The sequence below is a fragment of the Nuphar pumila genome, chromosome 12 (assembly GCF_984573655.1).
Source record: "Nuphar pumila chromosome 12, dmNupPumi1.hap1.1, whole genome shotgun sequence".
Lineage (NCBI taxonomy): Eukaryota > Viridiplantae > Streptophyta > Magnoliopsida > Nymphaeales > Nymphaeaceae > Nuphar > Nuphar pumila.
The window spans coordinates 51,542,609-51,565,685 of NC_143260.1; the positions used below are offsets into that span (position 1 = coordinate 51,542,609).

Consider the following 23,077-nt stretch of genomic DNA (forward strand, 5'->3'; position numbering starts at 1 on the left):
AGAGGAATAGTTTCAGCAGATAAGGCTGAAATAAAAGATTTCATCTGATTTCCAATTCTGGCATTAGAGACAAAATGAGATATGGGACATAAGGTACATTGTCGTGTCCCCTTTCGTAGAGCAATAGGCCCGTTATCATCATCATGAAGATCACTATTGTCAGTGGAACTTACCTCAGGGGAAGAAGAAGATGAAGGCACTTGCGGAGGTGGATCTCTACGCACATATACCAATGCAGGATTATAAAATCTGGAGGAGGATGAAGGTTGGTTCGGGAATGAGGGTACGGATTCCAAAGGAAAAGGAAGTATAGGTAATGGACAAGACTCAATTGGATCAACCTGCAGCGGGGAACCGGTACTAGAGTAATATGGAGTGGATTCCAAGAAAGAGACATCTGCACTGACATACTCTCGGCGAGAAGTAGGATCATAACATCGATATCCCTTTTGATTTTTGGGATAACCTATAAATATGCATTTTGTAGCTTGAGTAGCTAATTTATCACGGTCAGGGCCAAGTTTGTGTACAAAACAAACACATCCAAATACTTTGGGCGAGAGGGAGAAGAGGGGGGTATTTGGTTTTAGGATATGAATTGGAATTTGATCACCCAGAGAAGATGAAGGCATGTGGTTGATCAAATAGCAAGCAGTTGTAATCGCATCACCCCAGTATAACGTAGGAACATTGGATTGAATCATAATGGTCCTGACAACATCAAGCAGGTGACGATGTTTTCGCTCAGCCACCCCATTTTGTTGAGATGAATAGGCACAGGAAGCTATGTCACATGGGTGCGGGTGCGACACGGGTGCGGCGCAATTTCAAAAATTTTGGACACGGGGACTCGGCTATATATATATTAAAAAAAATAAAATATATATATATATATAAGACTCGGTCAAAGTTGTGCCCATTAGGGGACAGGTGATGAGTTGTGAAGGCATTCTGTACACTTTCTTCATACAGGAATAATTCACTTTTGGGCACTTTCTTCATACACTGTAATAATTCACTTTCTTCATACAGGAAAAACCACAAAAACTTGAGTTGTGCCCATTCTGTACTTAAAACTTGAAAGTGTACAGGTTTTTTAGTTGTGATGGGTTTTTTTCCTTACAGCTGTAGCCCAGAAAATTTAAAAAAAAATTCAAAAAAAAAAATTCTAAAAAATGGACCAAAATGACCCTGGGTGCGTTGACCGCACCAAGGTCGGGTTGACCGAGTCCGAGCCGCACCCGTGTCGGTGCGTGTCAACGCGGGTGCGGCGACCTTGGAGCCGAGTCCGTGTGACATAGACAGGAAGTTTGGGGTTGGATGCCATTATCTTGGTAAAATTGTAACAGACCTTTTGATTTAAACTCGAGAGCATTATCAGTGCGAACAATCTTGACAATAGATTCAAACTGAGTTTTTATTTCAAGAATTAAAGATTGGAGAATACTTGGAACTTCAGATCGTTCCTTTATTAAAAACACCCATGACAACTTAGAGAAATCATCAACAATAACTAGATAATATCGACACTGAGTCCTAGTAGGAATCTTACTAGGACCCCATACATCTGCATGAAGAAGTTCAAAGACTTTATTACTAGACTGACTCTGACTCGAAGGGAATGAACTTCGATGATGCTTGCCCAGCTGACATGCTTCACACTGAAAAGATGTGGTGGAAGGAATCTGAAGAAAGACCGACCGAAGCTTTGACAATGAAGGATGACCAAGACGACGATGCCACTGAACAGGACTGAATGAATGTTCCACTGCAGCATGAACAGTACCCATTGGATGATGTAGGTAGTAAATTTCATTCTCTTCATAGCCTCCACCAATCTTCTTCCCCGTCAGCAAATCCTGAAAATGACAACCCATTGGATCAAATATTACTCGACAGTTTTGTTCTTTTATAAGGCAACTAACAGAAAGTAAACTTTGAGGAAAGTTTGGAGCATAAAGAGCATCTTTCAACTGTAATGAGGAGGATATAGAAATATTTCCTTGACCAACAACCGGGGAGGAGCTCCCATCGGCTAATGAGACTCCAAGTTGAGCCTTAATATCCTTTAGATCTGAAAAAACACGTGAATTTCCACACAAATGTCTGGATGCACCAGAGTCAATAACCCACTTACTATCAGTCAGATGAAGATGATTTCTGGTTGAATAGGCAACACCAGCTACAGGAGGGGTGGAACTCAAAGGTCGAAGAGCTATCAGCTCATCATATTCCGCACGACTAAGGGTGATACTACTTTCATTTGCAGAGATATTTTCATGTGCCTTTGATGCCTCGAGAGTAGTAACATTTGCTTTAGGAGCATATGACTTTGATGAAGAGGGGGTTGGCCGGCCATGCTTATCCCAGCAACGATCTTCTAAATGTCCAGATTTTTCACAAAATGTACATTTAGTTTTCCTCTGCCTCCCATACCTCGTTCGCGACCTCGTCCTCTGATGTTCTGAAAATTTTCACGCCCATAACCAGATGAGACAACTAAAGCAGATGACTAAGTCACAGGCTGAAAATGTGGAAGAGAGATCGCAAGTCTACTCAGACGATTATATGCCTCAACAAGAGTAGGTACATCTGAACCAGTCAACATTTGGACTTTTTGCAATAGAGAATTCTGAAGATAAACCTGAAAGAAACCAAGCAACCATAGTTTGTTCTTGATGATCCTTTTGTTTCGAACAGCAGAGAGGTATGTGAGCATTAAGTCTTTCAAAGGCAGCTTTTACAGAGGCATAGTACTGGGCCAAGGTTTGATCTCTCTGCTCTAAATTATATATTGCTTGTTCAACTTGCAGGATACGACTCACATTAGGCTCTTGTGAGTATGTATCTCGAAGATTGTCCCACATCTGTTTGGCTGTATTTTAGTAAATTAAACCATCTGCAATATGAGGTTCGACACTATTCATAATCCATGACATAACTATGTCATTATCTTCATTCCAGGTAACATATTTTCCCACCTTTTCATTGGGTTCGTCTTCCAACAAGACATGTTTTCTACGATGTCCAAATACCGACATCATAAATGTTCTGGACCACCTAGCATAGTTAGTTTCATTCAACCTTACAGACGAGCCGTACGAAAATGGATTGGCAAAAGCCTTATATTCTCCAATATTTTCTAATTTTGAATCACATTTCGAAGTTTCAGCCATACTTCTGGTTCAACAAACAAAAAAAAAACTAGACAGACTCCAATCAACTCAGAGAAACAAGTGTGTACCACCCACACACCAACCGATATGACAATCAGCAACTGTTCACACAAAAAAAAAAACTCACTACAGTAAGAGACAACAGCCCACAACAAAAAAATCTTTTTTTTTCAGCACGTCAGTGAATCACGACCAACACAACTCTGCATACGCAAAACCTATTTCATAACAGGGGCTGTTCCTCGGACATATACAGCTCGACAATCAGTCATTTTTCAATCACAAGCAACACCACTACTTGTTGGATTGTTGTTTCTTCAAAAACCAGGAAGTCGCAGCATGAACTCACGATAAAAAAAGCAGGGCCCAAATATCAGGGTATCATGGCTGAAATAAAAGCACTGATAGATTATAACACATTCACGGCTGAAATATCAGGATAAAAGCACTAATATCTTTCACACATTCACGGCAGATCAGAAAGCAAATAGATTAACACACATGAGCTAACGTGGTTCAGTGCAAACTGTACCCATGTCCACGATATCAAGGTCTCACGCCATAAAATCACGAAAAAACAGGGCCCAAACATATACAGAATCACCAACAACAACCACAGACTCACCAGGGAATGAAATAACCAACAGCAGAATCACCACTAACCAACATTCGTCAACACTTACCAACAGCAGAGTCAACCTGGAATGAAATAAGACTCGGCAACAAAGAACCACGGCAGGAACTCACAGCGAAGAAGAAACTCAGCAACAGGTAGTCACGAAAAAAAAACCCTGAGAAGCTACCGAACCCACAGCAAGCATCCACGACGAGCAGCACGCCCAGATCTTTCATCAGATCTTAAAAAAAAATTTAATCGTTGACCTGATTGGAGAAATATTTTCATTAGATAGAAATTTGATCACGATCGAGAAAACTTCCACGATCGATTGTGCTTTGATCACACTCGATCATGCTCCCACGATCGGCTATCGATCACGCTCCCACGATCGGCATGGCTTTGATACCATGTAGAAGATGCACTGAACCCTAGAAGAGAGAGAGAGAGGACTCGATTAATTCTATTAGGGTCTCTCTCTATGTTAAATAGAGAGAGGCTTAAAGAAATAATTACAGCCAAGTCCATAACAAAGGCAAAATTACGAATAGCATCAAATATAAAAGAACGACACTTAAAACCAAGGTTGCCAAACTAAGAATCGGAAGCGGGAAACGATACGGGAAGCGGAAGCGGGAAGCGAGGCATTTTAAAATTTATACGAAGCGGGAAGCGAAGTTTCAATTTAAAAGTGAAATATGAATAAAAAATAAAGTAATATGGAATAAAACAAGAAACAAATAAAAACTAAAATAAAATTGATCATTCTTATATTTCATGATTTTTCTGTAAAAGAGTTAAATTTTTGTTAAAATCTAACAATGATGGTTACCAATTTAAAGAAAGTACATGGAAAGTGAGTGAAAGCGTAAGAGAAAATACATGAAAAAGATGAAAAGAAACGTGAGAAAAACATATAGTGTGCATAGACCATGTGTACGAGAAGCTTGGGGAATCGAGCTTCCCATGAAGTTTCGGAAGCGAGGAGTATCGCGCTTCCGAAGCGAGTTTTCGGGAAGCGAGCTTCCCACCTACCTAAGAAGCTCCCGGTAACTCTGCTTAAAACCACCTGTCTTCAACAAATATGAACCAATATGAGAATTTCGTCGGGACGTTCCCTACTGAGCGATGTGTTGTACTCTATAGGCCCGGAGGCAGTGATAAATGGGCAAGGGTTGCGAGGTCGTCGACCGGAAGGGACGCGTCACACCGGCGCCGGGGTGTGGTGTCAAATAGGCAAGGGTTCCCTCACTTTGTTGGACGGGTGGGGGTAAAGAAGTTAGTCCAAGACCATAAAATTAGGTTAGCCACTTGGAACATAGGGTCTTTAACCGGTAAGTTGGTAGAGTTAGTAGATGTTATGTATAGGAGAAAGATTGATATTTTATGTCTACAAGAGACCAAATGGGTGGGTGAGAAGGCAAAAGTGATAGAACCTCGGGGATATAAGATTTGGTATACAAAAATAAATAGAAATAGGAATGGAGTAGGGATTGTTATGAGTCGTGAGTTTATAGATAATGTAGTTGAGGTCCGTAGGAAGGGTGATAGGATTTTACTTATTAAATTAATATTAGGTACGGATATTATTAATATTATTAATGTTTATGCACCTCAAGTAGGTTTAGATGATTCCATTAAGCGACAATTTTGGAAAGATTTAGATGGAGTAGTACAAGGAATATCTTATGGAGAAAAGTTTTTCATCGGCGGTGACCTTAATGGACATGTAGGCATTAGTAAGAATGGATTTGAGAGTATCCATGGAGGCTATGGTATTGGAGAAAGAAACAAAAGTGGAGAAAGGATTTTAGATTTTGGTTTGTCCTATGATAGGATCTTAGCAAACACTTGGTTTAGGAAGAGGCAGTCCCACCTAGTAACATTTAAAAGTGGGGTTAATACGAGTCAGATAGATTTTTTCCTACTTGGAAAGAGAGATAGGGGTTGTTGCATCGATTGTAAGGTTATACCGGGAGAAAGTGTAGCTACACAACATAGAGTCTTAATTTTAGATCTTAGAATTAGAAAATGCCGCAAAAGGGATAGACATAGGATAGATTCTAGAATTAAGTGGTGGGCACTGAAAGGAGCTAAACAAGGAATGTTTATAGAGCAGGTAGTTAAGGAAGTTGATTGGTGTCTCGAGGAGAATTCAGAATCAATGTGGAATAAGATAGCAAGTGGCATGAGAAAGGTGGCTAAGGAGGTATTGGGTGAGTCTAAAGGTAGTGCACTGCTAGGTAAGGATACATCATGGTGGAACGATGATATCAAATTAGCTATTAAGGTTAAAAGAGAGTGTTATAGAAATCTAAGTAAGAGTCGTGATAATACGAATTTGGAGAAGTATATGATAGCAATTAAAAAAGATAAAAAAGTAGTTTGAAACGAGAGGAATAAGGTATATAAGGAGGTTTATGACAAGTTGGATACCAAAGAGGGCGAGAAGGATATTTATAGGCTTGCAAAGATGAGAGATAGGAAATCGAGGGATCTGGGTATGATTAGATGTATCAAAGATGAAACGCAAAGGGTTTTAGTCAAAGATGAGGAGATTAAGGAGAGATGAAAATATTATTTTGATAAGCTATTTAATGGAAGTCATGCTCAAGATCTTGGAGACTTGTCCATTCTTTTTCATGAGATGAATTGTGACTTCATGTGCAAGATTCAAAAGAAAGAAATCGCAGAGGCTTTAAAGAAAATGAAATCAAGAAGGGCAGTTGGCCCAGATGGTATACCTATCGAGGCTTGGAAGTGCTTGGGAGAGAAAGGTTTAGAATGGTTGACAAATCTTTTTAACAAGATTTGGCGGACAAATAAGATGCCTAATGAGTGGAGGAAGAGTACTTTGGTGCCTCTATATAAAAATAAGGGTGATATACAAGATTGCACAAACTATCGTGATATAAAACTCATGAGTCATACTATAAAACTTTGGGACAGGGTGATTGATTCTAGGTTGAGGAAGGTTGTCATGATATCGGAGAATCAATTTGGTTTTATGCTTGGAAGATCAACTATGGAAACTATACATCTTCTTAGACAACTTATTGAGATAAATAGAGAGAAACAAAGATTTGCATATGGTTTTTATTGATTTGAAGAAGGCATACGATAGAGTACCTAGGGACGTTCTCTGGTGGACAATGATGAAGAAAGGTGTTTCTCTCAAGTACATTAGTATAATTAAGGATATGTATGAAGGAGTAGTAACCAATGTCCGCACTTATGGAGGGGTGACAACCATGGTTGCCAGTTGAGGAAGCGGGAGCGGAAAGCGATACGGGAAGCGGGAGCGGGAAGCAAGGCACTTTCAAAATTTTAGGAAGCGGGGAAGCGTGGGACCACTTAGGACCGATTCGGGAAGCGTCTCGGAAGCGACCTAGGAAGCGTCTCGGAAGCGAGGGGGAAGCGAAAAAAATAAAAATAAAAAATAAAAAATACAAAAAAATTGAAAAAAACAGGGGAAGCGAGGAGGAAGCGTGATGGGAAGTGCGCTTCCCATTAAAGGGAAGTGCGTCCCCCATTAAAGGGAAACGCGTCCCCCATTAAAGGGAAGCCCGCTTCCCAAAAAAGGGGGACGCTTCCCCCCACGCTTCGGAAGCGCGACGTTTCGCGCTTCCGAAGCGCGCTTCGGGGAAGCACGTTTCCCCTTTTAGCTAGGCGCTTCCGGTAACCTTGGTGACAACCAATTTTCCTATAACGGTTGGGTTACATCAAGGATCTGCTTTAAGCCCTTTCCTATTTGCTATAGTGATGGATGAGCTTACGAGATCAATTCAAGAAAATGTGTCGTGGTGTATGTTATTTGCGGATGATATTGTTTTGATTGATGAGTCTAGAGTTGGGGTTAATGCTAAGTTAGAATTATGGAGACAGACATTGGAAGCAAGAGGTTTTAAGTTGAGTAAGAGTAAGACAGAATATATGGAATGTCGGTTTACTAAGCAACGAAGTAGTGATGGGAATGTAGTGAAGCTTGGTGAGCAAGAAATACCGGTGGATGATTGTTTCAAATATTTGGGATCCATCATTCAAAAGCATGGAGAAATTGATGGAGATGTAAATCATAGGATAAAGGTTGGGTGGATGAAATGGAAAAGTGCAACTAAGTGTTGTGCGATCGTAAAATGCCATTGCGGTTGAAAGGAAAGTTTTATAGGACGACTATTAGGCCCGCTTTACTATATGGTATGGAATGTTGGGCTGCCAAGAGATATCATATTCAAAAAATGAGTGTAGCTGAGATGTGTGTGCTTAGATGGATTTGTGAAAATACAATAAAAGATAAGATTCGGAACGAGGAGATACGTAAGAAGATAGGTGTTGCACCCATTGAAAATAAGATGAGAGAGAATCGTTTAAATGATGCTCCAGTTAGAAGGATGGAGAAATGGGAAAATATATTAGTTAAAAGAGGTCGGGTAGGCCTAGGAAGACTTGGATGGAGATGATGGGAAAGCATATGAATGCTTTGAACCTCACCGAGGACATGGCATTGGATAGAAATGATTGGAGGAGAAGGATTCATGTGGAAGACACAGAATGATTTTCTTTGTTGGTTCATATCGCCGACCCCAATTGTTTTGGGATGAAGGCGTGGTTGTTGTTGTTGTTGTAATGATATTGATAATTTTCAGTCTATTGATGAACCAAGTGAAGAAAGAGAACGAACTTATAACCTCTTACAATACTCTAGATGAAATAATGGGGAGCATCCATATGCTTTTGAAAGGTAATAATCAATCAATAAATGTTAAAGAATCTAGTGTTAGAAGATCTGAACGGATACATAGGCCTCCAAATAGGTCTGTCTCCTATGAATTCTTTTCTCCAAACTATAGGGCTTGCGTTCTAGCAATTCATTCTTATCATGAATCATCCAACTATAAAGAAGCTAAAAACATAAAAGAATGAGTAGAGCTATGAAAATAGAATTAGATGCATAATGCAAGGCCCATACTTGGGCAGTCCAACCTCTTCCCAAGGGAAAGAAGACAATAGGTTATAGATGGGTATTTAAAATCAAAACAATGAGCGACGAGTCCCTAGAAAGATAAAGCAAGATTAGTTGCAAAAGGATACTCACAGGAATATGGAATAGATTATGATGAAACATTTGCCCCAATAAATCGCATGACCACAGTTAGGGCTCTAGTTGCAGTAGCATCCATTAGAAAAAGGCCTATATATCAGTTAAACGATAAGAATACTTTCTTAAATGAAATTTTAAATGAAGTATGCATAGATCCTCCCCTTGGTCTTACTATTGAAAATTGAATGGTTCTTCATCTTTAAAAAGCTTTATATGGGCTTAAACAAGCTCCTAAAGCATGGTATGATCGGTTTAGTGGAACTGTGTTGAATCTTGGATTTAAATCCTATTATACTAACACTACTCTTTTTGTAAGATCTACAGGTACCTCACTTATCATTCTGCTTTTGTATGTTGATGATATGATCATCATTGGAAATGATCAGAAAGAAATTGAAAAAATTAAAATTATGCTTAAAAAATCTTTTGATACGACTGACCTTGGTTTTTTAAGATATTGTTTAGGAATTAAAGTTGCATACTCGCCAAGAGGATACATTTTGTCTCAAAACAAATTTTGCAGTTGATTTTGTCTCAAAACAATATCATCAGCAAACAATGTACCGTGGTGTATGTTGTTTGCTGATGATATTGTTTTGATTGATGAGTCTAGAGCTGGGGTTAATGCTAAGTTAGAATTATGGAGACAGACATTGGAAGCTAGAGGTTTTAAGTTGAGTAAGAGTAAGACTGAATATATGGAATGTCGGTTTAGTAAGCAACGAAGTAGTGATGGGAGTGTAGTGAAGCTTGGTGAGCAAGATATACCGGTGAATGATTATTTCAAATATTTGGGATCCATCATTCAAAAGTATGGAGAAATTGATGGAGATGTAAATCATAGGATAAAGGTTGGGTGGATGAAATGGAAAAGTGCTACTGGAGTGCTTTGAACCTCAACGAGGACATGGCATTGGATAGAAATGATTGGAGGAGAAGGATTCATGTCGAAGACCCAGAATGATTTTCTTCTTTGGTTCATATCGCTGACCCCAATTGTTTTGGGATGAAGGCGTAGTTGTTGTTGTTGTTGTTGTTGTTGTATTGTTGCACGTTCGGGAATCACAAACACAAAATATGCCAATACTCCTGAAGTGATAAATGCTAAAATGAGAGCTGAAGACAGAGTGTGATTAGATGATCCAACTCCTTATAGGCAACTTATGACATCATTAATGTACCTATCTATTACAAGGCTAGACATTGCACATGCAGTACATACTGTAAGTCAGTTTCAACATGTGCCCACATCAGTTCACATGAGTGTCGTATTAAGAATAGTTTGATACATCAAGAAAACTATATCTAAAGGGTTATTTTTATTCTCTTCATCATCTTTAAATCTTGTTGCTTATACTGATTCTGACTGGGGAGGAGATCCCAATAATCGTCATTCAACTAAAGGTTTTTGTGTTTGTAGGTGATTTCCTCATTTCTTGGAGATGCAAAAAATAACAGAAAGTGTTTTTATCTTCCACGAAAGCTGAGTATAGGGTGATGGCTACAATAACAACAATCGAGGTCGTGTGGATGAGATCATTACTTTCAGATATGGGTGTTGATGTTTCAGAACATTCAAAATTATGTTATGATAACAAAAGTGTCATATATATAGTCAGCAATCACACATTTTATGAGCAAACGAAACATATTAAGATGGATTGTCACTATGTTCGAGAAGAATACTTGAAGTGGACGATTACTTTACAATATGTTCAGCCCGAGTTTCAGATTGAGGACTTCTTCACCAAAGCTCTTCCTCTACCAGGATTTGAGGGGGAGTGTTAAAATAGTGTGTATTTTCTTAGCAAACTTTCTGTGATTTAACCGTAAGTTTGAGGAGTGTTAAAATAGTCTTCATATATTTATACCTAACTGATATACGTATATTTATACAATATACATATATTAAAGGTATTTTGGTCATTTAACAATATATAATTTAGTACAGTCCAACAGGGACTGTAAAGTCCTTTTAGTTTTATTTATTTTTTGTTTTTTATTTGTAACATCAATGGACTATTGGGGGAGACAGTCCAACGACTGTTGGACTGCCTCCCTTTATTACATGTGAGGCTCTATAGATAATGCCTCCCTTTATTATTGTGCTCTCGTGAATTTTGTGCCCTTGTGGATTTTATGCCATTGTGCCTGTAACAGAAAAAAAAATGTTTTGATTCGGGCCGGATCCAGACCACCGCCTTTCGCTGTCTTTTAAGACAGCGAGGCAGGCGGGAGGAGGGTTACAAAACCCTCCTCACCGCCCTTCCACCTCGACTCTCTCATCTCTCTCCCCGACACCCACCGCCTCTCGTCACCCTCGATTCGCCGAAGACCAGCGTCAGCCCATCGCCACCAGCGACTTTCTCTAACGCCGCCGCCGACCACCAGGTACGCTCTTCCTCCCCTTCTTCTCCCTCGCTCGTCTGTCTCTCTCTCTTTCCCCCCTCGTTTCTTCGTTGCGTAGGGGTGGGTGGGGGGGGGGGGGGGGGCAGGCCGCCTCTCTGCCCCATTGAATCACAGGGGAGGGGCAAAGCCCCCCTCCCTGCGATTCTTTTTAGCGAGGGAGGAGCGGAGCCCTCCCTGTGCTGTGGTTGGTAAGGGAGGGGTTGAGCCCTCCCGATACCCTCATGTTGCAGGGGCGGGGCCCAGCTCCTCCCTGCACCCTTGTAAGTAGGGGAGGGGCTGAGTCCCCTCCCTGCTTCTTATTACGGCAGGGGAGGGGAGGGGCCGAGTCCCCTCCCTGTGCCTCTTCACTCTTTGGGCGAAGGCATCGCCCCTGCCTCCGTTATTTTTCGACGAGAAGGGGCAAGCCCCCTCGCCTCGTTTTTCCTTGGCATCAGGCAGGGGCTTCGCCCCTGCCTGTTCGCATTTTATTAGGCAGGGGCCGAGCCCCTACCTCTGTGCATGTTCGTCAGGCAGGGGTGAAGCCCCCTGCCTCTCTTTTTCTTCGTCAGGCAGGGGCGCAGCCCTGCCTGTCCTCGCTCTTTGAGGGCAGGGGTACAACCCCCTGCTTCCTCGTACTTTGTCGAAAGCAGGTCAACGGGGGCCTGCTGCCCCTGCTTCTGCTTCCTTTGCGTTAGGTCAGTGACAATGACTCCGACCTTCTGTTTTGCTATTAGCGTGCTAAGATTGTCGCATATTTGCAGCTACAACGGATCCCACTCGCGCTCCGCGACCCGAGCCGTCAGTCGTGTACATCCGCAGACGCCAGCAAGCTCGTAACTCTCCGAGGTAGGGGAAGATTGCACGGAAGACTTGGATAATTGAATTAAGTTCAATTAAACTAAAAACGACCATTAAATAAATATATATATATATATTTATACGAGTATGCACTTAACTCATGGACGCAGTTTCGCGATCCTTGCCCTTTACCTTATGTCAGTCTTTACTTGCCGTCACGCATCGCGTCGAGGTTTAGAGTCGCACTTCTGCTTACCGCGATTACCTTGTCGTCGCACCCTGTGCCTAGGCTCTTGCTTTTGCATATGTGTTGGTATTGCCTTGCTATTGCAGATGACGTGGAGGTTCTTGCCCTTTGCGTTTGCCTTAAGGGCATCCTCGTGGAGGATGCAAAGGGGCATTTACCACTTTCTCTCTTGCGACGAGAGTTGAGTTGGGAGCTAGCGTTACATCCTCGTCTAAGGAGAGGGATACCTTGCAAGGATCCTGACTCCTTGACCATGCAGTCCTGCAGACGAGTGGGGTTATGTTGAGAAAACTTGTATCCCGTCTATCGAGGTCGGTATCGGGTCATGCGAGGCATGTAGATACCCCGATAGCGGATGAGGTTCTAGAAAATCGCATGCATAATGTTGGCACAAGGTACTGTTGTTTCAAAGGATAAAGTAAAGTTGATAAACTTTACATCTTTGTGAGACACTCATGTTGAGGCTTCTATTGAGGAGCTATACCCCCTTTATCCTAGAGTACTTGTAGTCATGCACGACACGTCTAGTACTGCGATGATGGAATGAAACGGTCGTGCGACCTCGAATAGTGTTAAATGCACAATGTTGTAATCATATAAATTGCCTCACATTCGCCTTCACAGGCAAGATGCTCGAGTGGTTTAAAGACCACAGCATAGAATGGGTCGTTAGTTAAGCAACCCCTAACGTACCTATTTGCTTCTATGTGTCTGTCAAGGGAGAGGACAGAGCGGTACAAACTCCAATGGACAGGTTGTTAACAACCACCTTACGGGCAACGATCCGGCCTCCCCAGTCATTGGAGTTAGGGGAAAGGGGCTACAATAGTTAGCTCAACACTTCTGCAGAAGTTGGATGCATCCGTGGAACTGCCTCCTTTGGGGAATCCTCTCTCGGCTAAAGCCGTCCCTTTGGAGCGAACTCAACTAGCTATTCGGGTTATTGAAAATACATACAATAACAGACGCCCGAACTAGTCTCGGTTGTTTCTACGTTTTGCCTGCGCGTACCCGCAGGCTAGTAATTATCGAAACATAAGGTCTGTTCACAATGGCCGTTGGGTCGTGAGACTCGCTTGCACTACTGATTCGCTTGCACTACTGATTCGCTTGCACTACTGATTCGCTCGCACTACTGATTCGCTTGCACTACTGACTCGCTTGCACTACTTATTCGTTTGCACTACTTATGCGCTTGCACTATTTTACCTTGCATTGTTTACCTGTTTGACTGCATAATTGCTTTAAACTGTGTAACCTGCTGAATTAAATGTAATAATTCAGTTTTCTGCAGTCTCTCTTGTGCACCTACTAGTTTTTCGCGAAACTAACTCATTCTATGGGTACAGGTGATGATTAGGTACACCACAGGCGATGGCGCGATGGCAAGATGGCTCCAAGACGTTCTTCTTCCTGCTCTTAGCTCGCGTCTTGTTGTTTGGGGTTTTGTAACGGATTTTTCTTGGGATATCCAAATTTTGTACTATTTGGAGAACTTCATAAATGAAAGTGGTTTTTCCAAGTGTTTGTAAGTAGCACGGGTTGTGCGTTTTGGTTCTTTTAGCTAACGCGCCCAAAGTTGTCAGCTTGCCTTTCTGAAATTAACAAAAGTATAGTCTTCCACTGTTTTCGTAAATCATCTCTGAGATGAAGAGATTCCTTTTTAGTCTCTTGTCTGTTTTTTTTCCTGAAAGGTTTGAAAGTTTGAAATTTTGGGGCGTTACAGTGCCCTTGTGGAATTCGTGCTTTTGTGTCTCTCTTTTATGAGATTGTCATCGGTCCATTAGAGGCCATAGTATATTTGTGCACTTGTGTAGCCTTTAGTTGGCATTGTAATTTTGCACTCGTCTCATTTCAAATCCATTTTCAACACGCCTCCTCCCACGACATGGCTAAGGAAATGCATTTCTTTCTGGCCAAATAGACACATCACCCGCTTGGCGTACAACTTGTTATCTTTTAGAGTCTGAAACACAATATGAAGGTATTGAACATGCTCCTCCATCGAGTTGATGTATACAACTATGTCATCTAGGTAAACCACGATGAACTTGTCAAGAAACGGGTAAAATATCTTGTACATCAAAGTGGAGAAAGTCGCATGTGCGTTCGTCAAGTCGAATAGCATTACGAGGAAGTCGATTGCCTCATAGTGTGTCACATTTGTGGTCTTGGCTTCGTCTCTTTCAGCAATTCTTACCTACCAATAACCTGATTTCAAGTCCAATTTTGAGAAGATCCGGGTCTTTCCAAGTTCATCAAACAAGTCTGTGATCAAAGGAAAGAGATACTTATTTTTTATTATCAAATTGTTTAATGCTTGGTAGTCAACACATAAACGCTTCGACCCATCGCGGTTTGCTTGAAACAACACGAGCGCTCCAAAGGGTGCTTTAGATGGCCGAATAATCTCGGCTTTAAGCATGCCATTGAGTTGTTTCCATAGTTCTTGTAGCTCAGCAGTCACCATGCAGTATGGTGCTATCGCGGGTGGTCGTGCACCTGACACCAACTCAAACTGATGATCTACCTTATGTCGTAAACGTAGCTTCTTCGGCATTTCAGCATGCATCACATCACCAAACTCCTTCAATACCGACGCTAAAGCCACTGGGACATCAACAACACTCCCCATTTCTACTTCACGAATTGCCACAAGAAAGGTCTTGCCACCTCGCTTCAGACCTTTCTTCAGTTGGAGCGTAGACACCAAATGCTCACAAGGCTTCTTCGCAGGTAGGGCGGTGATCATGCAAGGCTTCTTCTCATCCTCAAAACTGATAGAGTTCAAATGAGGCCTTGGAATTGCCTTTCTACTTCACAGGAATTCTATTCCAAGAATGACCCTAAAATCATCCATTAGTTTTATAGAAAATGTGGAACTTTCAAACCAGCTCATGGTAGTATCGGTGCATCACGGACAACACCATAGATAGATTTAGTTTTCAAGTTGACTGTCTTTATCCGACTTTCTTTTTCCAGCGTAATCCCAATCGCGCTGCTACTTCGAGAGAAACGAAGTTGTAACTGACCCATATCTACCAAGGCCTTGGTGAGTCTCCCATTCAGGACTTCCAAATACATTAGCTCTATGCTTATGGGTGGTTCAACAAGTGTCACCTTCACCGCATTCATCATCTGCACAACTCCTACAGTCGACGCTTCTACTATGGCACACCCTTATTCAGCTTGAACGGCATTCGCAACTCTAGGCTCGCGGTTATCTGGATTACCCAGACCATGATTCCTGTTAGGACATTCATCCACCCAGTGGTCACCGTGACAGTGACAATAGTCATGATGACGATAATTTCACCCTTTACAGTTGTTTCTTTGTCCATCCTGTTGATCATGATTCTGCTAGTCATCACTCTGTCAATTCTCACTGCAAGCATTATCCCCCATGATCATTCCTTCTGTTATCCCTTTAATTGTTGTTATTGTGGTTACAGTCATTTATTAATGGTTTGCCTTGAAATGTCATGTTGCGCCTATCAATTTCAACTTCGTAACGACCCATCTGTGTAATCCATGCATGAAGTGGAATAAACGGTATGAATCACCCATATCCTCGATTTCTAACATCAACGAGGTGAATGCCTTAACGTAATCGCGAACTGACCCAATGTGCTTCAGTGCCAATAACTTATTACGGGTCACTCTCTCTTCATTCTTGGGTAGGAAGTAGTCACGCAATTCCTGCTTTAAATCATCCCGCAAGTTAATCACAATGAGAGCACGCCCAACATCGCCTAGGTGGCGTCTCCACCACAGCATTCGCAAGGTACATCGTCACGATGCGCAATTTGTCTACATCTTCTTCGACTCTTGCAGCATCAAGGTACTCGTCCATCAAGTAAATAAAATTCTCAAGATCCTTTGAATTACGAGTACCCTTGTACTTTGCAAGTTCATGAAACTTAATACGCGACCTATCCTCATGTGAAACTCCCCCTCCAGCTATGACAATCCTAAATCGTCGCTTTAGCTGGTCCATCAAGTATTATTCTTCATATTTTTTCAATTTTAAATCTTTTGAGATTTTCCTTAAAAAAACACCTTTTGGAGAAAAAAAACTCATTTATACTTTTAAATGACATGGTGATCTACTCATTAGTTATCACCACCATAGGTACTTACGTGATATGTAAAACATATTAAAAAGACAACTGTATTTATAAATTATAACTGGCAATGTAATTTATTAGTATAAATGCACTAGGATGCCCATAGTGATAACAATTAATGCATGTCCTTTTTTTTAATTTGCTAGCGGATAAACTCATAGATAACTTATTAAGTTTTTAAAATGACATGGAATTTAACAAGCCACTTATGTACTTGTGCAAGCACATATAGCTTTAGCATAGATGGCTAAATATATTCCACCAGTTTCCAACCACCAAACAGTGAAAAAACCATGGTTTGATATTGACTGAAAGATGGCTCAACCACCACAAATATCCAGCTTCAATGCAATTTGAAAAAGACATGAGCATACCTTTTGGGATGGACATACCCACATGGCAACTAGGACAGTTTTAGCTTTAGAAAATGCCACAGACATGGACATGGACATGGATATGTATATGACCTAGACACACCTGGCACATGAGACTTGTGCAGAACTAGCACATGGTAGCATGACTGTGTATATAAATATACATATTCAAATATCTTAAAGAAATAAAGCAAGAATACCATCTTAAACACAAATTCTTGAACAATAATTCTAGGTCATTATGAGCATAAAAATTAATAGCAAATACAAGGTGAAAATTGATATCTAATATAATTAATAAATTTTAAAATGAAAAATCACACTAGTAAACACCAAACAAACATTTGAGAACATAAAAAGATACAGATCAAGTCCAGACACAGTATTGACTGTGGCCCTTGCCAGTTTGACAGTGTCCATTAAGTGTCACGGTGTGTCCCATGCCGTGTTGGGATACAGATGCTAAGTGAGGTCTCTGTGTCACATAGGTTTCAAATTCAGCTTTGTCTGCCGGCTGCCCAATTTTCATATTTTAATTGGAACTATTGTGTAACTGGCTTGGTAGGAAAGTACAATAAACAGAATATAGTAGGAGAAAGTCAAGCATCAATAACACATCTGCAATAAATGATTTGGAAATGAAATAGTTGCAATTTTTGTGGAATATGTTAACCACAAATAAATACGGAAAATGGGAAATATCTTTGATATAAGGGAAAATATGCAAAAAATTAATAAGAAACACAATTGTATTGAAAGGAAGAAAGGAATAGTAATAAATAAAATTAAACAAGGAACATAAGATGAAAGAAAATGATTGTCATCTATAGTAATGTAAATTTCAAAGATAAACAACAAAGAAGGCCCTGCAAATAACTAAAAATGAAGTTTCATAGAACAGACTACAGTATTTAGAGTCTGATATTAGTGAAGATAGATCTTACATACACATTCAAATGTACCGGAGGGGGAAGGGGGAGGCAACCCATGTTTTGCGCAAGAAAGAAAAGAAGTAATGGTAAATTTACAAACCTTCGAATAGCCAAGCCAAACTCCAAAACCATGATAGCTACGTAAAAAAATCCAAGATGCCTCGTACGCCAATACAACTACAAGATAAACAAATACACAGCAATGATCAACAACAGTTGTGCTAAACTGACAAAGATGAATTATGCCAATGCATAAAAAGTAATCATAACAATCAAAAGCAAAGTGGCCGGATGAAGATTTTAAAAAAAATTAACCCCTCAATGGCAACACAAATATGGGCACATAGGAATTCACCACTTTTACCAAAGTATTCATTTACATTTTACACATTTTGTAACAAGTGGAAACACTCCATTGGCAGATGGATAATAAGGTCAAGTCAGCAGTCATCTAACACCTATGTCACATGCATATGGATGCAGGAATGGAAGAAGATGCAGATACACTTGGTATGACAGCAGTTCTCAAAAACTAGGACATGGGGACACAGCTGTACAAACACATACATACATGCATGCATCCATACATATATATATGTATGTATGTATTCATGCATATAAGTCTTTGCACGATTCACCAAGAAATATTTTGGTTCCTTTTGGTGGATAGTTTACTACTAGGTTGGATCGGATGCCAACCTGTGGAGGCACCATTTGTTACTATTGGACAAATTACTTCCGTGGAACTGAGCAAACTTTCTCAGCCATATAATCTAGTATGAGCCAGGGAATTGGTTCTGAGCCTCTCCTCTATTACCAGCAGCCTGAGTTCCCCATGCTCCGACCACCAGTACTTTGTTCCTCTTTACTATGCAGTTCTCTCAGCAAGCCTACGCCTTCTAGACATGAATATCATCTCAAGTACAAAACTCTTGAATAGCAATTCTATATCACTATAATTAAAAATATCAAATAATAAAACTAAGTTGAGATTGAAATGTAATGTCATTGATGAGAAAATAAAAGAAAATGCAAGTGAATACAAATAGGTGATCAAGATATTAAAAATAAATAGATAGAGTTAAAGATACAATGTTGACTGTGTTTGACGCTGGTTTGACTATGCCCATAAAGTGCCCTTGTGTGTCTGAGTGTCATATCGTGTCAATATGGGATATGCATGCTAATGACATGTCTATGACACATCATCTACCACCAGTCATTGAGGAAAAAAGATGAATCTATACATGATAGACATATCAAGTCGACATGGGATATGCATGCTGATGAAGGAGTTGTCAGTCGGGGAAGCGAGAGTGGGAAGCGATTCGAAAAGCGGGAGCGGAAAGCGAGGCACTTTCAAAATTTTAGGAAGGGGAAAGCGCGGAATGACTTAGAAGCGAACTAGGAATTGTCTCGTAAGTGACCTAGGAAGCGACCTAAGAAGCAAACCGGAAGCGACCTAAGAAGCAAACCGGAAGCGACCAAGGAAGCGAGGGGGAAGCGAAAAAAGAGAAAAATAAAAACAAAAATACAAAAAAAATGAAAAAAGAAGGGGAAGCGAGCTTCCAGTAAATGAAAAGTGTGCTTCCCTTAAATTGGGAAGTGTGCTTCCCAAAAAAAATTTTGACACTTTCCAGCACGTTTTGAAAGCACCACGTTTCGCACTTCCGAAACGCAGTTCGGAGAAGCATGCTTCCCCATGCCCTATGGTGTTTCCCGTAACCCTGGAACCAACCCACACATAAACACATATGCATAGATGCTATAGCCTCCATGGATTCTAATGATCAGGGAAAGATTTACACCATTAACAGAAACCAGGTGGTTGCACACCTGCATGCGTGTGCGCACACACAGATGCACACACCCATGCAGCTGGTAGGCCAGTTACACAGTGATGGTGGTAACTTTCTGGCCACGTAAATGACCAAAAAAGGCAGCTAGGTAGAACCAACAGTTGCAAGAAAAGAGAACTCCCATGAGACCAGCAGGTGAGGATGGACAGAAAATGAAGATTTTGTGGGTAAGTGTATCTGTGTGTGTGAGAGAGAGAGAGAGTCCAGGACATCTCCAAGATCAGCCAACAGGTTGACCAGAAGAAGAATGAGGACCTCTCTCCCTATACCAATCTTGCTTTAGAATCTCTGTCACAGGGATTCGGCTAGCAGGGTGCCGCACCCGCGTCGACGCGACGCTACCAGGGTGCCGCACCCGCGTGGACGCGACGCTACGCGACGCTACGCGGGTGCGGCACCGGGTGCGGTCAACCCGACCCTGGGTGCATTGACCGCACCCAGGCTCATTTTTGTCCATTTTTTTTGGGATTTTCTTAAAAAAAAAAATTGCCCTATGCAATGGGCCGTGGAATTTAAAAAAAAATCTTTGGGGGGGGGGGGGCGCTGCCCCACTATAACCCCCCGCCAGGGGCGGCCTGTATCCCCCGTGAAAAAAAAAAACTGTGTCGGACACGTGTCAGACTCGTGCCCTGCACGCGTCGGACACGTGTCAGAGTCGGTCCGTCGTGTCGGACCCGAATCCGAGCTGGACCCGAGCCCGAACTTGGACCCGGCTTCTCCATCGTTCGAGAAGCCTGTGACTTTAATAAGTCACAGGCGTCTCGGGCGAGGGGCAGAACCCCTCGCCCCTTCTCTCTCCTCAACTCCGCTGCCGTCGGCGATCGGAGACGCCGGCGAGCGATTCCGTCCAGCCGCCTCCCCTCTGAGTTTCGGCGACCCAGTTATCCTCTTAGTGGCCTTCGACAGCCGGCAACCTCAGCCACCTGTTCGCCTCCCCCTTGCTGTCTCCTGTGTCGCAGGACGCCTGCGACTCAACCGCCGAGCACCATTGCCCCCTTCTACCACCAACGAAGCAAGCATCCCTCTCTGCCTCCCGTCTCCGGCAGCCTTCGAGTTCAGCGACCTTGCTTTTTGTCGATCGGTGACTGTCGTCGCCGACCTTCGAGCAGCGACATCAGTGGCGACCCCTTGTCTGGCGATCAGCTGCGTCGGAGCCCCCATCGTCGAAGCTTTCAACCCCTCGGTCTGGTGACCTCAGTCGACACTCCCCCGATCTTTTGGGTGGTTCGTGGATTCCCATCCCCCCCCCCCAATCGTCGTGGTCTCCTGAGGTAAAACCTCTTCTCCCCTCTCCTTTACCTTTGGGTAGGGTTGATCGACGGGGGGGCCGAGCCCCCCGTCGTCACCTCTTGTTGGCAGGGGGTTAAACCCCCCTGCCTTCCTTTTGTTGTTGGTCGACAGAGGGCTGAGCCCCCTGTCGAACTCTTCTCGGCAGGGGGTTCCGCCCCCTGTCACTCTTTCCTTGTTTCTCGATAGGGGGCGGGGTCCCCCTACCTTTGTGATTGTTTCCCGGCAGAGGGCGAGCCCCCCTGCTCTCTTATCGCTTTCTGGTAGGGGGAGAAGCTCCCCCTGCCCTCTGTTGCTTCCCGGCAGGGGGTTCGGCCCCCTGCCTCTTGCGTTTTGCTGGCAGAGGAGCTCTATCCCCTTGCCATTCCTTTTGTCAGTAGGGGGGGCTCTGTCCCCCTGCCATCTGCATTGTCGACAGGGGGTTCCTCCCCCCTGTCCTTTTTTGCGCTTTTGGGCAGGGGGCGAGGCTGTAGGGAAGCGTACGCTATGACCTTTCTGTGCTACATAAGAACACAACTCAGTCCAGTCCCCGATGCATCACTGTATACTAGAAAACCACCCGTCCCGGAAGGCAATGTCAAAACTGGTGTCGTGGTCAACCTTTTCTTTAGCTCTTGAAAGTTATCTTTACATCGAGGGGACCACACAAACTTCCTTTCTGCAACAGTTGAGTCATCGGGGCTACTATGCGAAAAAAGTCCTGAATGAATCGACGGTAGTAGCCCGCTAATCCCAAGAAACTCCCGATGTCAGTAACCGTCTTCGGTTGTTCCCATGCCAAAACGGCCTCCAGCTTGGAGGGATCCACCTGTACGCCCCTCTCGGATATCACATGGCCGAGAAACATCACCCGGTCAATCCAAAACTCACACTTTGAGAACTTAACATAAAGTTGATGTTCCCTCAGTGTCTGTAGTACAATCCGTAGATGCTCTCGGTGCTCTTCCACACTGTCCGAGTAAATGAGAATATCATCAATGAACACGATAACAAAAGAATCCAGCAATAAGCTAAAGACCCGATTTATCAGGTCCATAAACGTTGCAGGGGTATTGGTGAATCCAAAAGACATCACCGAGAACTCATAATGCCCGTATCTGGACCTGAATGTTGTCTTCGAAATATCCTCTGTCTTGATTCTCAACTGATGGTAACCCGAACGAAGGTCGATTTTCGAGAATACCTTTGCCTTTCTCAACTGATCAAAGAAATCGTCGATCCTAGGCAGAGGGTACTTGTTTTTTACTGTCACTTGATTTAACATACGGTAGTCAATACACAACCGCATCGATCCATCCTTCTTTTTAACAAAGAGGACAGGTGCACCCCAGAGGGATACACTCGGCCTGATAAAACCTTTGTTAAGAAGCTTCTGCAACAGCTTTTTCAGCTCTACGAGCTCAGCAGATGCCATGCGATACGGAGCTCGAGAGACTAGTGTCGTGCCAGGCACTAACTCAATCGAGAACTCAATTTCTCGATGCGGCGGCAAACCCGACAAATCCTTAGAAAAGACATCCGAAAATTAACGAACGACGTCTAGCTGCTCCAAGGGTGTCACCTGGCTATCCTGAGCGGATACATTGGCCAAGAATACCACGCAACCCTGCTTGTGGTACTTAGAGATCTTCAAAGCTGAGACGATCTTTACCCCGCTCATCGATCTCGTCGAATGTTATAACAATGCAGACAAGTCGTACGTGTTCTCCTCTCTCTCTCTCTCTCTCTCTCTCTCTCTCTCTCTCTCTCTCTCTCTCTCTCTCTCTCTCTCTCTCTCTCTCTCTCTCTCGCGCGCGCGCGCGCGCGCGAGGGCCATCCGCCTTCCTTCCTCTTCCGCCCATCTGCCTTCCTTCTTCCTCTCTCTCTGTCGATCACCAACGGTTTTCACCTTCCTGAAGCTTCTTCTCCCTGTATAAAAAGAGGAACAAGGGAAGGGATCGAGCACCGCTCTTCACCCCGCCATCTCGACATTTCTTCTACTTCTTTCTTTCCCTCCTAGACTTTCTCATCGATCAGGGGAGTTTTTAACAACAGTCAGAGAAATCGGGTTGATTTCCTCCATCAGAATTTTCTATAAACCGAAGTAAGTCGTCATCTTCCCTCCTCCCTTTCATCGTGTATCCATAAATTTCTTTGATTTTTATCGGTTTTAACGCATGTTTATGGTTTAAT

At 42.6% G+C, this 23,077-nt stretch overlaps 1 protein-coding gene across 3 annotated transcripts in view; it reads right to left on the reverse strand.

Annotated features, from left to right (window-relative positions):
* Window positions 1–23,077, reverse strand: part of LOC149820895 (Tetratricopeptide repeat (TPR)-like superfamily protein) — a 166,983-nt gene that overhangs the window by 95,122 nt on the left and 48,784 nt on the right. For all 3 annotated transcript variants that reach the window (XR_016426348.1, XM_089981702.1, XM_089981703.1), the window contains exon 12: window positions 17,860–17,936. Coding sequence is in view for 2 of the 3 variants with exons in the window: in XM_089981702.1 (XP_089837828.1) it covers window positions 17,860–17,936 (77 nt within the window). In the remaining variant the exon portion in view is untranslated. The remainder of the gene's footprint in view (window positions 1–17,859; window positions 17,937–23,077) is intronic.